The 15,286-nt window shown below is 39.6% G+C and overlaps 2 protein-coding genes across 2 annotated transcripts; one reads left to right on the top strand and one right to left on the bottom strand.

Annotated features, from left to right (window-relative positions):
- Positions 1 to 3,282: 3,282 nt before the first annotated feature.
- On the bottom strand, positions 3,283 to 4,390 carry LOC115753418 (stress-induced protein KIN2). The gene is made up of 3 exons (XM_030692022.2): positions 4,235 to 4,390; positions 3,834 to 3,902; positions 3,283 to 3,644 (listed from the first exon to the last, which is right to left on the bottom strand). The coding sequence occupies exons 1-3, from the start codon at positions 4,292 to 4,294 to the stop codon at positions 3,570 to 3,572; spliced, it is 204 nt and encodes a 67-aa protein (XP_030547882.1). The 5' UTR covers positions 4,295 to 4,390; the 3' UTR covers positions 3,283 to 3,569.
- An 8,594-nt stretch (positions 4,391 to 12,984) lies between these two features.
- On the top strand, positions 12,985 to 15,286 carry LOC115753417 (putative ribosomal RNA-processing protein 7 homolog B). Its single transcript, XM_048272829.1, has 3 exons — positions 12,985 to 13,087; positions 13,663 to 13,873; positions 15,039 to 15,286. The coding sequence occupies exons 1-3, from the start codon at positions 12,998 to 13,000 to the stop codon at positions 15,122 to 15,124; spliced, it is 387 nt and encodes a 128-aa protein (XP_048128786.1). The 5' UTR covers positions 12,985 to 12,997; the 3' UTR covers positions 15,125 to 15,286.

Raw genomic sequence — 15,286 nt, 5'->3', positions numbered from 1 at the left:
ATCAATGTAGTTGAGTTGCGGGTCTTGTAAGCTTGTACGATGTGTAATTACAAGAGTGCAAAACTATAGGCGGTTTCACAATGATGAACTTTTCTTTCATTTTGTTTTTTTGGTAATCAATCTAAAAGTCACAAGAAATAATAACAAACAAATGATTTAGACAAATTCTGTAAATGTAATACAAATTACTTTTCAAACAATATAAACAACTGCATACTCATGACAAATCGACAAACGAATTGGGAACGGAAATTTTGTTGCTGTTTTTTTTTTTTCTCCATAATCACTATTTGATTATTTTCCCAATTCTTTGCCATCAAATGTGATTATATAATTATTTGATTTAAATGACAAATTGGGAATGGAAATTTTGTGCAACTACCAAACGCGTTTTTGTTTCAGGGACAAAAAATTGTAAACAATGTACCAAACGCGTTCGATTATCAAAAAATCATCCAAGGAACATAATCAAAAAAAGTGATTTTGATCGAAATCATTTTTTGGGAACAGAATCACCGCCAAACAGAGCCTTAGGTTCTGCGTATGCACGTGGTAGTCACGCTAAATATTGGTATATAATCCTGTAGGGTATCACGCGAGTCCACGTGGCCATTGCCCATTTGTCAGGAACTTAGAGGCTTTTTGTTGCCACATTGGCAAACACTTACAGTTGTGAGGTATGCTCTTCTTTACTTGGGGGCTTCTTCGTTTTCCTCTTTCCTATTTAGTCTTCTCTTCTCTTTGCAGTTTAGAGTCCTTCCTTGTGATGAATTGTACTGCAACTTTGGCACCATCTAGAAGTCATTTGCTGTAAAATTGTAGCATTTGTGGCTTAGTTAGCCCTTTTTCTGCCCTCCGGTGATTGAGCAACGCACTATAGGTCCGATTGGTTTTCTGTGAAGCCTCCCATTTCCAAGCAAGGCAAGACCAAAGCCGGATTTGAACTATAAATCAGTAGATTTAAGAAGCGCCCTGGCTTCTACTAACTGGTTCGGTTTAATCAATCTAGGAGGTTGAGAACCTCTGACTCAAGCTTTACCTTTGTATTAGCACGAATATTATTAACTACATAGTTCTTTTGTTTCACTTATTTGATTTCAGACGTTTGCAAAGATGAATTAATTACTGTGTAATTCTTGCCTTAATTATGAACACTACCTCAACGTCTTGCATCTAATCTTTCTTTTGGCCATGACACACTACTGTACCTACTCTCTCTCTCTCTCTGTGACATTTTTTCGAGATTAGATTGCTGATATTAACAGGCATCATGTGTGCTTGCGCTGGAGTCTGGTAAATGAATGATAGGCTGATATACAACCTCAGCTTGTTATTTAAGGTTCTTGCCAATTAGCATAAGCAGTCGAAGATCCAGAGTAAAGGAGTGACAAGTGGGTGGTATTGGCATAACATCTATGATTGAATTCGAAAAAGCGTGGCCATCCTAAGAAGAAACTGTATATGCTTCCCTCAGGAGAGTGATTTTCTCTAGACGATTAGCACTAAAGACCTTAGTTAGCCTACAATTGTTCACTGTTAGCAAATCCTACATTATCTACTTCTCAAGTAGGCCAGATATGATGAGACACACAACAGCAATAGGAGTGAAGCTGACCCCTGTCATTCTCATGGAGCTTGCGTTTCTTAATTATCATCTTTTTCCTTTCGAGGTTCGATACAGAACGGTGACTTTTACTGTTTCTTGGAATGCCCCTAACTTAGCTCGGAAAAGTGAGCCTAAAACAGTAGTCTCTCTCGCTTTGGTGTCATTTCCATGTCCCTCCAGGAGGTGCAGACGTGGAACCAGTTGTGGCCACCACCATGAGAGAAAGCAAAGCTGAGTTGGAGGGAGATCCAAGTTGGGGGTCGCAACTCCAGCCCCCCACCCCAATAGGAAAGTGCCAAGAGAAGAAGAGGAAGAAGATGAGGACGAACCACCTCCACAAGTTCAACGACACTAAGGAGCAAGAGGGACATGATCTCTCCTGCTATGTGGCCCTCTGGGGTCTTGTGGAAGGGGCCATACTTGATGATGTGCCATGGCGTTTTAGCCCTAACCAAGAGGAGTACTCCCTCTCTCGCCTCGCCATAATCACAGTGGGCTTTTGTCGGCGTTGATGATTCCTTCCCACCACGAGTAGTCATTATTGGAATGAGACATTGCATGGGGGGGGTCCAAGAAAAAACAGGGTTTCTTTCAACCCTTGTCATTTTCTTGCCTCTCTTGCCCACTAAATCAACATTTGATTGCTGCTGCGAGATGCCACCATGGTTAATGCAGAAGTTAAGACAACAAGCATTTTCTTTCTGTCCTTTTTTCTTGTAGCGAGTCAGGAGCCATGTTTCTGGATAAGCATGGAGTGGCTACCATTTCACAGAGAAAAATCAGCAGACTCTCACTGAGGATTTATCTGCTTTTGCTTCTGGACAGTAACATGAAGTTGTCAGAAGATTGAGTTAGGGAAAGAGAATTATGCCCTTGTGCTGCTAAATGTTTTTTGTCTTTTTCTTTTTTGGTGCTGCTAATGTTAAGAGAGAATAAACATGGATGCTCAGTACAGTCCTTCTGTTTCTGGCCAAAGATTATAAAGAACTAAAAACTCTTTTCAAATATGAAAGGTAGAACTCCATCATCGTCATCGTCATCGTCATCTCTCGTCTCCGATGGTTTACTCTATGAAGAAAGGCGATCCCGATAGCTAGCGCTTCGGACATCAACCGTGCGAAAATTAGAGTGCATCCAAAGGCAAGATTGACCCTTGATTGTCCTGGAATTCTCCCGTTCAATTTTGTCAGGTATCGGTTTTACTTGGCCAAGTTTTGGCCACTGATGTGTGAATTGTTGCGTTTAGGCTCTAATGGCGATTTGCCAGTATGTAAAGACAGGCACGGGACCAGGTGACTCTTTTGTCTCCATTGCCATGGCAAACCCCTGGATAAAACAGGACATTATCTCAAAGTCTAGAAGAGGCCAATTACATCAATCAGAGACAACTTCAAGACCCTTAACTACTTTTCAGGCTCATAGACAACCTTAACCAAAAAAAAAAACTAGACGCTAAGTAGTCGAAGAAAAATTTTCCGCAAGCAGTTTCAATCTCCTTACAATGTGTAGAGGCAATCTATCTTTTCGAATTATAAGTTTGTCTATGATACAAAGAATACATTGACTGTCATCATGGGTGGAGAGGCAATTGTGATTGAAATTATTCTCTGGTCCTGGTAGCTCAAAATTGACAAAGCAAGAACTGAAGCCACTCACATGTTTATCTCCAGAAGATGTGAACAAACTCGGATAGAACCTTCATTGATTTAGAACATTATGAGGTGGAATCCACCATGAACAGAGTCTTTCCACTTTCATTGAATATCAAAGAAGACAAAAAACGAAAAACAACCAAAGCCCCTCCCTAATTAAGTCCCTAAACAAAGGACTAAGGAGCATGTTAAGGTAATGCTCTGGAACAGGACAAGACACGAATTCCATGAAAAATGCCAAATTCTTATTCTAAGCGCAAAATTGGGAAGGCAAGAACCAGGAAAAACAGAATCTATTTTCCCTTTCAGCTTCATTTGTTCATGCCAGTCGCATTCTTGACTGCATCTGCAGCACCCTGTGCCTTAGCCATCATCTGCTGACCAGCCTGCAGATGTTAAAGGGAATCCAAAAAATTACCCTTCAATTGAGGACTAAATCATCTATGTGTTATGCGTGGGCAGGGTAACCACATCATGAGGGACCAAGATTAAGGCGTGCTGTCTTATGCCGCGAGAAGTCGGTGAATCAAGCATTGCAATGGTGGAGTCCTAATTTGGCGAAAAATAATAATTACCTGTTGCATTGAGTCCTTAGCTGATTGAGCAGCATTAGCGACTGAGTCCATCATTTGGTTCCCCTTTTCCTGATTTAAAGATAGACACCATCTTAGCATCACCGTAAGACTGATTAAAGAGGACAATCAATCTGCTGGCAAACTCTTCGATCGTATGGTTCCCACGGTATGTTCATCATGCACGCAGGGAAAATTCATTGAGCGTCAGCACTGTTTTGTTATGGGCAGCACAATCAACACGCACAATCGAAATTTATATTCAAGATGTGATCTATCTAGCCGCCCGAATGATAATATTCAGACTCGTCTCGGGGAGAAATCACAAAATAGATTGGTCCAATCCTCATCCTTAATGCCTTAAAACGATAGAGGACAGAGTGATTAAGCAAGAAAAGCCAGACCTGAGCTTGGCCCTTGGCCGCACCAGCTTGGAAGGTCATGTTGTGAGAATTGTCTGCCATTGTTTCGGATGATTTGCTGAGAGACTAGAACGACAAATGTTATGAACACTGATGATTAGATAGTCAGTTGTGAGTTTGTGACTCATTGCAATTAGCTTGAACATTATATAGCTCTTGGATCTAGTCTCAAATATCGACACGTGTAAATGGTGGTGCCAGGTCAAAGAGCCGAGAGCTCGCACCGGGGAGCGCCACATGTCGCCTCGCGCTTGTGATGAGGAAACATGTTTGCCTTTTGACTTGGGCCTGTTGTGGAATCAGAAACTCATGCTTTGGCAGGACAAAATTCAGTTGAGTCTGCGCACTTGTTCAGCTCCTATCAATACAGATCACTCTGCTCTCTAGTTGCATTTCACGAAAAATGAAAACTCTTCATTCCAGATTCTCTACCACATAGAAAACGTCAGCCGTGAAAATTCCAACATCAAACTTTTGCCAGAAAACATACCGGATCGTAAGATCTGTTACCGTCATAGATAGATATAACAAAATGGACAAACTCGTAATCTGACCAGCGAAGGTAATTGAGGTGCAACTGTCCCCTGGGAAGGGACTGCATATTCTATAAAGGTACGATTTTTCATGAGTTAAAGAGCACCCGGAGGATTACTGGTTCCCTGATTTGGTTTTATGAATAAGGGAAAATGACACAAATGGTCCCTTAACTTAGGCTCAACGTGCAATGCGATCCTTGCACTTTTAATTTATTCAATTTAGCTTCTAGACTTTAGCCCAATCTGCAACGTCATTCCGAACTTCAAATTTTTTCAATTTAGCATCTGAAATTCTTGTACATGTTCAATGTGTTCCCTAAATTATATGACGGGCCAAACTGAACATATATCAACTTTTGGCATGCGTGACCATCGAGCGCCTTTCTTGTCATCAACGTGAAATTATTGCCATGTTTTACTGGTTCAGCGTGGACGTTGTCCCTTTTTGCCGAGGTGGTTGAATATGTTTGTGCATTCATTCATTGTATGTGTGGTTTTGGGGTTTGTCCTGAGCTGAGTGAAGAAGTCATAACTCTCTACCCACCTAAGCTCGAGCTTTTCAGTGTTTCTTTCAGTTTGTCGGCGGATTTCGGTTATCCCCGCTTGTATTGTTCTTTCTCCACAGGAAAGGAAAGAAAGAGAAGCGTGAGGAAATTGTGTTGGATTCCTACCGAGTTTAGAGAAGAGAAGCGCATACGAATGGTATGATAACTTTCTCTTGTAGCTTACTTCCATTCTTGGGTAAGGGCCAAACTTGTCGTTGGTACGAGGAACTTTGTAAATTGTACATTGCCTCAGCTTTATCCTTCTCCCTCATTTGCTTCTGTTTTGCTGCATTTTAGTGTGTATGTAAGCTCCACGAATGAATCTCAATGGCACATGCTAGAGAAGTCCTTGTGGCCGATGAAAATGCATTCAGAAAATCAGCAGAAACTTCTGCAGTCGGAGTGGAATGTGATCATTGTACTTTTCTTTCAGTTCATGCACCATACCAGTTACACAAGCATTAGGATAAAGAAAGCGACCTTGCTTATTATGTGCGAAAACGCGAGGACCGGTTTGCTACCAAAAGGTTTAGGACCCCAGATCAAGAAGCAAAGGAAAATGGCAAGGGCATGCACCATCCTCTGCGGAGTTCGGCAGCACAGCACAAATCCGCCATCTTCAAACTTGAGGATGGAAAAAGGAAGACGCAGGGTGACTAGCAAGTCTGGCATTCCTCTGGACAAATCGCAGATAGAACACAGCAAATTTGTTTCACGAGCTCAGAGTTGGCTATTGACCCAGCATTGCAAGCTCCTCACAGAGCCAAAATGGCTCAGGCCTTGAATCATCTGTCCCACTCCAATGCCATAAAAGAGAGATCAAAGATGTTACAGATAGTAACAAGTCTGCATTAAGGAGAGCGACCCTATTGAAAATTGTGATTGGTTTGATATCAAAAGCGATTCGTGTTTTAATTTCTGATTGTGTTAATATTGGTACTCCTCGTCACCAAAATACAAAAACCAACATGAATAACAATCTATCTATTTGCACTATATAATTAAAAAAATGGGATTCGTCTCTCTTTTAGATCTTGAACCAACTACGCCATACCTTCAGAGGTTTCACAAAACCTAGGGATGTGCATCGGTCCAATCCAACCCAAGAACCGTACCGGACCAAATTGCCCAATTCTGGGGGATTCCAATGGAGATTGATCCGGTTCTGAGTTCCAAAAATTTGAAATCGGGAATAATTGATCCGATTTCTGATCCACATAAGGAATCGGATCGATAGATCAGCTAAGATTTCTTAATTTTTTTTTTATGCAAACCCTGTTTAGCAAATTATTTTTTGTTTTAATGTTGGGAAACTCTCACATGTAGGGAATAGAAGAAATAAAAAGATGAAGAAATCATCAGTTTTAGGACTGACCCCTCCAATTCCAAGGCGATGTGGGATGATTCCCGGGGAATTGACTCCACCCGATCTAGTTCCAAGTTCCAAGGTAGGAACCGACCCATCCCGAAACCGATCACCCCTCATAAAGAAATCTCCTTTCACTCTCCAAATCATCCACACCACTTATTGTCATTTACAGGTAATACCACAAAAACTCCAAACTAATACACTTATCACAAATTTATCTCAAATTAATTTTTTGTCCACAAAAAATCTTAGATTGTACACCTGTGAAAAATTTAAATCCCAAACTATGCACTTGTGAAAAATTTATCCTTTATTAGTTTTTATTAAATTTCACCTCAAATTACTGAGTTACATGATTTTGAGAAATCTACCTATATGTTTTGAAAATTGACAAAACCTTCCATTGTTTCTATTGAATCTAATGAAAGCATTTTCAGGTAGCCCATTGCGTCTGAAGACTATGCTAAATCTATTCAGATTATGTGGGTATTCAGAATCGGAAGTTTCATTAGAATGTGAAGCCTATTCAGACTCACAATCTAGCAAAGATATTTATATCGCAACACAGCTATTGATTTGGCTCAGGATTCACGTTTAGAAAGCATCGATCTTCAATCAATTAGATTGTTTTGCAAATCAACTTATCACGCAAAGTATCTTGACTGATTGACGCTATTTCTAAAGACATTTCCACATGAAGAACTCTACTTTTGGAAACTCACTACTAATTTTATGGGCGACTGAATCATGGTGATTCTGATTTTATTAGCAACAACTACATCTTGAATTGGAGTACAATGGGTTGATAGACTAATGATCCTCTAAAGATTATCCAATGACAAATTTACACACTTGTCTTTGAGAGCTTTTCAATCGTATTATGCGAGAGTATCTGAGAAGAGTGGTTACGTGAGAAAGTGTAATCCCTCAAGAAGCTTTACACATTGTAATCTCTTACAGATTCACAAGTGAAATACAACTAGTAAGATATGTGTGTAGAAAGTGGACGTGGGCTTGTAATAAGCTGAACCACTATAACATGTGTGCAAATTTTTTTTTTTTATCTCTTAGGCTGCATTTGGTCGTTAGAATATAAGCTAGAATAGAATACGAATTATCTTATCATGTATTTGGTAGTTGTCTAGGAGAGGATAACAAAGGGATTTAAGAGAATATAGCCAAGATAAAAAAAAAAAAAAAATCCTAGGGAAGAGAGTAGGGTATACCAGGACAGGATTTTCTCAAGAAAGTAGACATGAGGAGGAGCAGGTTTTTTCTACACATGAGGAGGAGCAGGTTTTTTCTACAATCACTGCCTCTCCACTAAGCCGGGCCGCCTCTCTAGCGGAGGGGCCGCCTCTCCGGTGGTAGTGACCATCAAGTGTGGTCGTTGCTCCGGTGCCGCCAAGCTAGGGTATTCGATCGCAAAACCGGTTATCTCCGTGACCTTATTCAATCGATTGTTTAGCGTGATATGATATCACGTCCATTGTTCTTTAACTGCTTGAACCTTTCCAATATTAGAAAGGGGTCTAAACATGTTACGAAGAATTCGAGATTGATCTTCGCCTTTCAAAAGAGATCTCGACGTTTGAAATGGCTCTCTTGAACATTCGAAAGGGCTCTTTTGGATGATTTGCATGAGTGCATCTTCAACTTGCAAAAAGAAGCTGAATAATTTGAGAAGACAACGCACAAGAGCGACGGGTCATTCTCAAAGGATTCGACTCCAAATCAAGACCCATGATTGTACAACGTCTTCTATGTTGCTGTTGTGCTCGAATTCAAATGGCACAAAACCTCTGCTCAACAATAACTCATCATTAAATAATTTCTAAAGCATCCCGATGTTTTAGTAAAATAGAGTCGATTTTAGTCGCTCCTTGCTTTTTCTTATCCGACTTTAAATCCATCGTTTACCAAACAAAAAATATAATGTGACAAAATCCTTGAATTTCTTATCCTATCATATTCTATCCAGTTTTATGTCTAGATATTCAGAATACCAAACGCAGCCTTAACTCTTTATTATTGCCTTTGACAGTATATTGCACGCAAGTGAATTTGATTCCAACACCAGTTAGGGTTAGATTCTGGCTTCAAGTGATATTTGCCTTGGCTGCTTTTAATTCGGCTTTACTTTATCAAGATTGCTCAAAATCACCTAGGATAGTGCTTGCCACAACATATTACACGTGACGGTTAACGGGTGTACCAGTTTGAACTTGTTAATAAAATAACGAGTACTTGTCTGTGAATTTAGTAAAAAAAACCTAAAGAGAATTTTTTTTGAAAATCATAAGGAAAAATGTCTCCAAACTTTATTCAATGTGTCCCGAGTTTTAATTTATTCAATGTGATCTATAAACTTTAATCAAATATGCAACATCGTCCGTGAACATTTGGTATATCAATTTGGTCTTTAGAAGTATAATTATGAAAATGTTCGATGTTGTCTTTAAACTTGAATTAACAGAATGATAACATTAGACATCTTCATATAGTTTAAAAATTAGATTGAATATTTATCAAAAGTTCGTGAATCATCAATCATATTACAAGTTAATGGTCGACATTATATATTGGATTAAAATTTATGGATCATATTGTATAAATCAAAAATTTAGGGACGATATTACATGTTGACCAAAAGTTCAGAGTAATTATTCCAGCATCATGCGAGTGTACTAGACAGATAAATACCCGGACATTGTATTGTCGTTGGGGATAAAATTAACGAGAACAATATTGTCGCCCGACTTGACTAGGGAAAGCAACGGGCTTTAAAGGTAGTTTCTTTCCAGTCGGCCCGCGCGCCTCTCTTCCCCCCCTCGCGTCCCGCTGCTCTCCTCTCTGCAACCGCCACCGCCGGCGTCGCGCCTCGAAGTTCGCTCGAAACCACCACCGCCACTACATCTGCGCCTCTCTTCTTGAAAGCTAGCGACGCCGTTGCTCGCTCACCACAGCGCGTCCTCCAGCGGCTACGCCCTTAGCAGCTACTTGCGCCTCATGTTCGTTTCTCTCTCTCTCTCTCTCTCTCAGTCGTGATTTTCGGTGGCTTAAAAGTATATGAGTGCTGAGGACTTGCGCGTGATCATCTGTTGCATCATTCATTACTTAACTGTTCTTTGACGAGTACCTTTCTTGCTGCGCATATGAATTGAACTTTAACCGAGCTCAGGTTCGCCCCCTTAACGTTCGTTGTGAAGTGCTCTTAACATGATGTTGATACTTAAGCGGACGCGTCTTTTTATTCCCATTTCAAGCAGGACAATTTGCCTCTCGGTCGAAGGCATGTTCTTGCCGAGACCGTGTTGCCTGTTTCCACCGTAGGCGAATAACGTTAAATTCATTCTTTTTCAGATTATCTGAACGAAGACAAATTCATATCAGATTCGTGCGTGCTAGTCTTAGTTGAAGCATGTATTTTCTGTATGAGAACAGTGCTGTGGCAATGCTTTTGAGGTCCTTATTTTGTTATTCATTGGTGATTTGCCCCGAAACAGCCAGTTCTCTAATCACATATCTGAGTACTCCTCCTGCCTCATCAAACCGAGCTTTCTCATGGTTCAGTCGCATATTATCTGTCCTTTGTCCATTTTCAGCCTTGCTTGGCACATCTGTTCAAAATGCCTTGGTTTTTAAGCATGTGCATGCCATCTCCCAACATGTTAATGTCCCCGACATGTGAAATTGTTGCTGCAAGTGGTATATTACACATATCAGTGAGTGCTGATAGCATTTGTCTGATGGACTAAAAGTTTTTGGTTTTTGATGTTTATAGAGCAATGTCAGATCAAGGGGGAAGTAGGAAGCATATTGAAAAGGCAAGGAGAGAAGAAAGGTAAAGAATTTCATTCATGGCAGATCAAATGGTTTAGGATTTAGCACCATTATTTTGTCTTTTTTCTCCTTGCCTTTCCTGTCCTAGATACTAGGTTGGTTAAGGTGGTAAAAGAATGGAAAAAATGGAATTGCCTAGCAAGAAGGAAAAAGATAGAAAAGATGATCTACTGGGTAAAAAGTTTATTGGGGTCTGTCGGAGGCTGAGCATGTTATTGGTGAACCAAGTGTTGATTCAATAGTTTTGCATTTGGAATAAATTCATCAGACTGCAGTTAGATTTCCTTCTTCATTAGCCTAAAATTTCTTTTCGCTAAGCATACGCTTTTTTTTTTTTCGCTGTTGTTGTGTTTTTGCTTTGGAAAGTCTAGGGGGTTAGAAGGGGAGAGTTCTAATGAAGGTTACACCTGTCATGATGCTTTCAGCAGTTATTTCCCTTGCACTTGGCCACCTAGCATTTACTTTTCTCTCGAGTTTGACTTTGCCCCTTTGTGTGAGTATCTAATTGTGCTAAATGATCATCATGATAATGCTCAGTTGTGACTAGAGTGACATATTGAAATACTTTTATGAAAAAACTGAGTAGCAAATTGAAATGCATAATGCTGCTAGACTTGCAAGTACCTGATTTCTTTGGCAAGTCAACATTGGCTATTGGCCTTATTTGCTACAACTTTTCATTATTTGTTGCATTTTTCATAATGTAGGTAAGTCAAAAGGATCTATCAAGAAAAATAGGAAGGATGGCAATAAAGGAAACCAAATACTGGAAACGAACGGTGGACCTGGCAGAAACAAGGTTCATCATACTTCTATGGTGGATGACCATTCTGAAGGAAGCATGTACCAATATCAGGTCTGCATGTATCATCAAGAAGTTCCCAAGACAGGATTATATAGTTTGTTATTGGCAATAACTGTCTGATATTGTTTGCTTGTCGATGATTATAATGGAAATTGACTGGTATCTGAAAGTTGTAAAAGCTGAAATTTTTAGTTAAATTGAAGTGTCTCTGAGGATTAAATGGTGGATCACATCTATATCTATGATCTTCCTTTCCTGCTAAATGCTTAATTAAGCTAGAAAAACTGGGATTGTAGCATTTTTTCTGATTAGGATAAAAGATCATTTCTGGTTCTGAAATATGGCTACCCTCACTTGTGCATGCTTTCTGACACATCTGCGCAACACTTTTGACTTAATATATGACCAGTGGGTGGGAAAAACAAAATAAAGGTGACTGTATTTTGCTTGCGATTAGGATACGTGATCATGAAGCATGAATCTATCCTGAAATTCACCTATAAGCAATAGAATCAAAAAAAGCAATGTTGAACACCTGAAATTGAGACTAACATCCATGAAAGTTGAAGAACCAGAGTAATGGAGGCACTTAGTGCATGCTTTACCTGGAAATATATGCACAATATTATGCAAAACAGGATGTTGAGAGTACGTTAAGTTATTGCTGGTGTTTATTGGGTCAAAGTTGGGGTTATTCTTGAGGAGATAATGGTTCAAATTCTGATAGCTGAGTCGCGTAACAGGTTTCATATTATGACTTCATTCATGGATGGTAGTCTCTGTGATGGATTTCTTATCAATCTTGCCCCATAATAACTTTAAGGGTAGGGATGGATACTGAGATTTTGATGCTAGGAAAATGTCATTTAATTTATCATAACTTTGATCGAGAAAGTGATACTCCTGGGCCTGCCAAGTGGGAAAATGTACTTAGTTGGAAGAAGACACGAGACTCATCCAAATTTCGATGATCTGAGTGGTCCTACAATATGCACATGCTCCTCTGGAAGAATTCAATAATGTATTCCCCATATAAGCGAAAAAATAGACATGGAGAGCAAAGTGAGGGAGTGTAGGATTTAGTTTGGTCAGTACTGTGGTTATTGTTTATGATTCAACAAACTCTGATTGTCGGGTTGTGCTTGAGGGTCTTCCTCACAGCTAGCTCCATCTTTAGATTACAGTGATAAGTTTTTTTTTTTTTTGCACAAAGAATATTCCTTATAGTTCATTGTTTTCACTAAATAATTCGAACCAGAAAGTGATTAACCCATTGGGATTGGTTTAAGGCTATGAATGTATGTATGTGGAAGGGGTGAAAGACTGAAGTCTAATGATCTGACTGGTCCCACAATTTGTCTCCTATTTTTGTCGGGGTCATGCAGTTGGTATGGATCCTTAGATTCTATTATCTTGCTACTGTTGATTGAAGTTTGATGACTGAATAATCATGTTTTGGGGACAACTCACCATGAAGGTTGCGAAGTATCACATTTACTTTATTTAAAAAGCATTTGTTCTCATTGTTATTTGCCTTATCCATGATGCAGGCAAATTGAAGAAGATCAAGAGGAAGAAGAAGAAGAATCATGACTCATCAGAAGGTGACCACCCATCAACAGAGTAGATTGACATGCAGAGTGGGTGATGGAATACTATCAGAAAAGACCGGGAATAGAGGTATTGCTACAAAGAATTGATGATTTTATAACCACTCATGAGGCGACACTGGAACAGGTATTGCAGATCTATCGATTCTTTACTTCTTATTTGGGTTTTCGAGTGTCCTTGAGTATTGTCTGACGTGGATAAAGGTCATGCACCTATCCCTGTAAAGCGACAGCATATCCTTTTAAGGTGCGATGTTTCATGAATAAAAGAGTATCCCCAATTTAAGTACCTCGCCGTCATCTCAAAGATATGCTTGCCCAGCAGGATAATTAGGTTCACTGATGATGTAATTTTGAATATAGTTTAAACCTAAAGAGTCGGGTTTAATATGGCATGGGTGAACGAAATGATCAAGTGCCCTCTTGTCAGCAACATGAGGTTATTGCCATGTTTTACTGGTTTTTGCTGGTTCAGTGTGGACATTTTCCCTGTTTTGCAAGACTTAAATGTTTGTGCATTCATTCTTGTATGAGTGATATTTACTTCAGATACATGTTGGTTGGTGTTTGTACCAAGACGAATCATAAATTATCATCATCGTCTATTTACCTGTGCTTGATCTTTTAATTTATTTCTTTCAGTTTGTCGGCGGTTTTCAGTTAGCCACACTTGTATTCACATTTATCATTCTCGCTCCACAGGAAAGAAGAGAAAGAGAAGCCCGTGTTGCAGAGGGAGGATGGACTGTGGTAACCCATCACAAAGGAAGGAAGAAGACCACAGATAGTGAAAGTGGAATTGTTGTTGGCTCTGTTTCCCAGGCTGCTTTGGAGGACAAGCTGGCTAAGAAGAAGCGCAAGGAAGTTGGATCGGATTTCTACCGATTTCAGAGAAGAGAAGCGCAGAGGAGTGGTATGATAAGTTTCTCCTGTAGCTTAATTTCGTTCTTTTTAGAAACTACTGCTTGGGTAAGAGCCAAACTTCTTTTGTTGCTGAGACAATAGCACAAGCAACTTTGGAATGTTGATAGGAGCTTTTTTTAGTTGCTTTTTTTCACATTGTTTCAGCTTTATTCTCCTCCCTTATTTGCTCCTGTTTGTAAAATTTACTTCATTAACATACCATATTGATTTTCTGTTACTGATTTCTAAATAAACTAACGTCAGACATGCTAGATTGGTCCTTGGGATGATGAAATGCATTCAGAAAATCAGGAGGATACTTGTTACTTTTATTTGAGCTTCTCTTCACACTTCTATAATGTTGAACACGTACACTGAGCATATATTTCACTATGCAATAACTTGCCAAGATAGTGTCATCTGCTAATTTCTGAAGTGGGATGATCAAGCGTGTGACATTTCAATATTTTGCCCAGATCTGACCCATTAAATAGAAATCTCCTCGCTCTTTGGTTGTTTCATCAAAGATTCAAAATAGCTGCCTAGCTGTATGGAGCTGCATACTATAGGCCATATTCGGATGTGTGCCTATGCATGTCTATTTGCATATGTTGTCTGTCTGTAGCTATATGCAGGCACATCATGCATGACATGCATTCGAGCTTGTATGGCCTGTCTATTATCCTGTTTGCCCAATTGTGTGTGCTTCTCTTAGCCTGGTTTTAAGCCTCGTGATGTTTACTGCTGTATAACCTTCAATGACTACCACTGTCTAATTTTTTTGGCATTCATAAAGTTTCCATGTTCTTCCAGCGTGTTGATTTCTCCATTTCATTGTTCAGTAGATGGTTTCTTTTGTGAGGAGAAAGAACAAAAAATATTGGTGAGCGGATACAAAAAGAGAGATTTCTTTCTGATATTGCTGTAAACACTTTCGATTGGATATAGGGAAATTCCTCTTTGTTGATGTGGCATATAGTAGTCGACTTTTATTTGGCACTCGGCTACTGGTTTTAGTTTGCATAGACGAAGCATCACCACCTGTCAAGAATTATTGGGGACCATTCGACTACAGTTTCCTGCTGAATGGGCAATCTGGCCATTGAATAAGCTAGGATGTTTCCTGGCGATGTGGTTTTTGTAAATTTTTTTCTTATAATTTTCGTTTGGTGCAGAGATAATGATGTTGCAGAGTAAATTCGAGCAAGATAGAAAGCGAATACAACAGTTGAGAGCTGCCTGGAAGTTCCGACCTTACTGAAACAGCTAGAGGACTATGTGTCCTAGCAAAGGCATTCAAGTGATGAATATGCTACCTTGACTACTCTCTTTGAAAACACCGGGAACTTCAATTGGCTAATTTAAGGCGTCGCCACCTTTTCCTTTGCTCTCTTTTTGAAGAGAAAATAGAAAAAGGCTGGCC

The sequence above is a fragment of the Rhodamnia argentea genome, chromosome 11 (assembly GCF_020921035.1).
Source record: "Rhodamnia argentea isolate NSW1041297 chromosome 11, ASM2092103v1, whole genome shotgun sequence".
In the NCBI taxonomy this organism is placed as follows: domain Eukaryota; kingdom Viridiplantae; phylum Streptophyta; class Magnoliopsida; order Myrtales; family Myrtaceae; genus Rhodamnia; species Rhodamnia argentea.
Note: the sequence above shows the minus strand (reverse complement) of the source record. Positions and strands in the feature narration are given on the sequence as shown.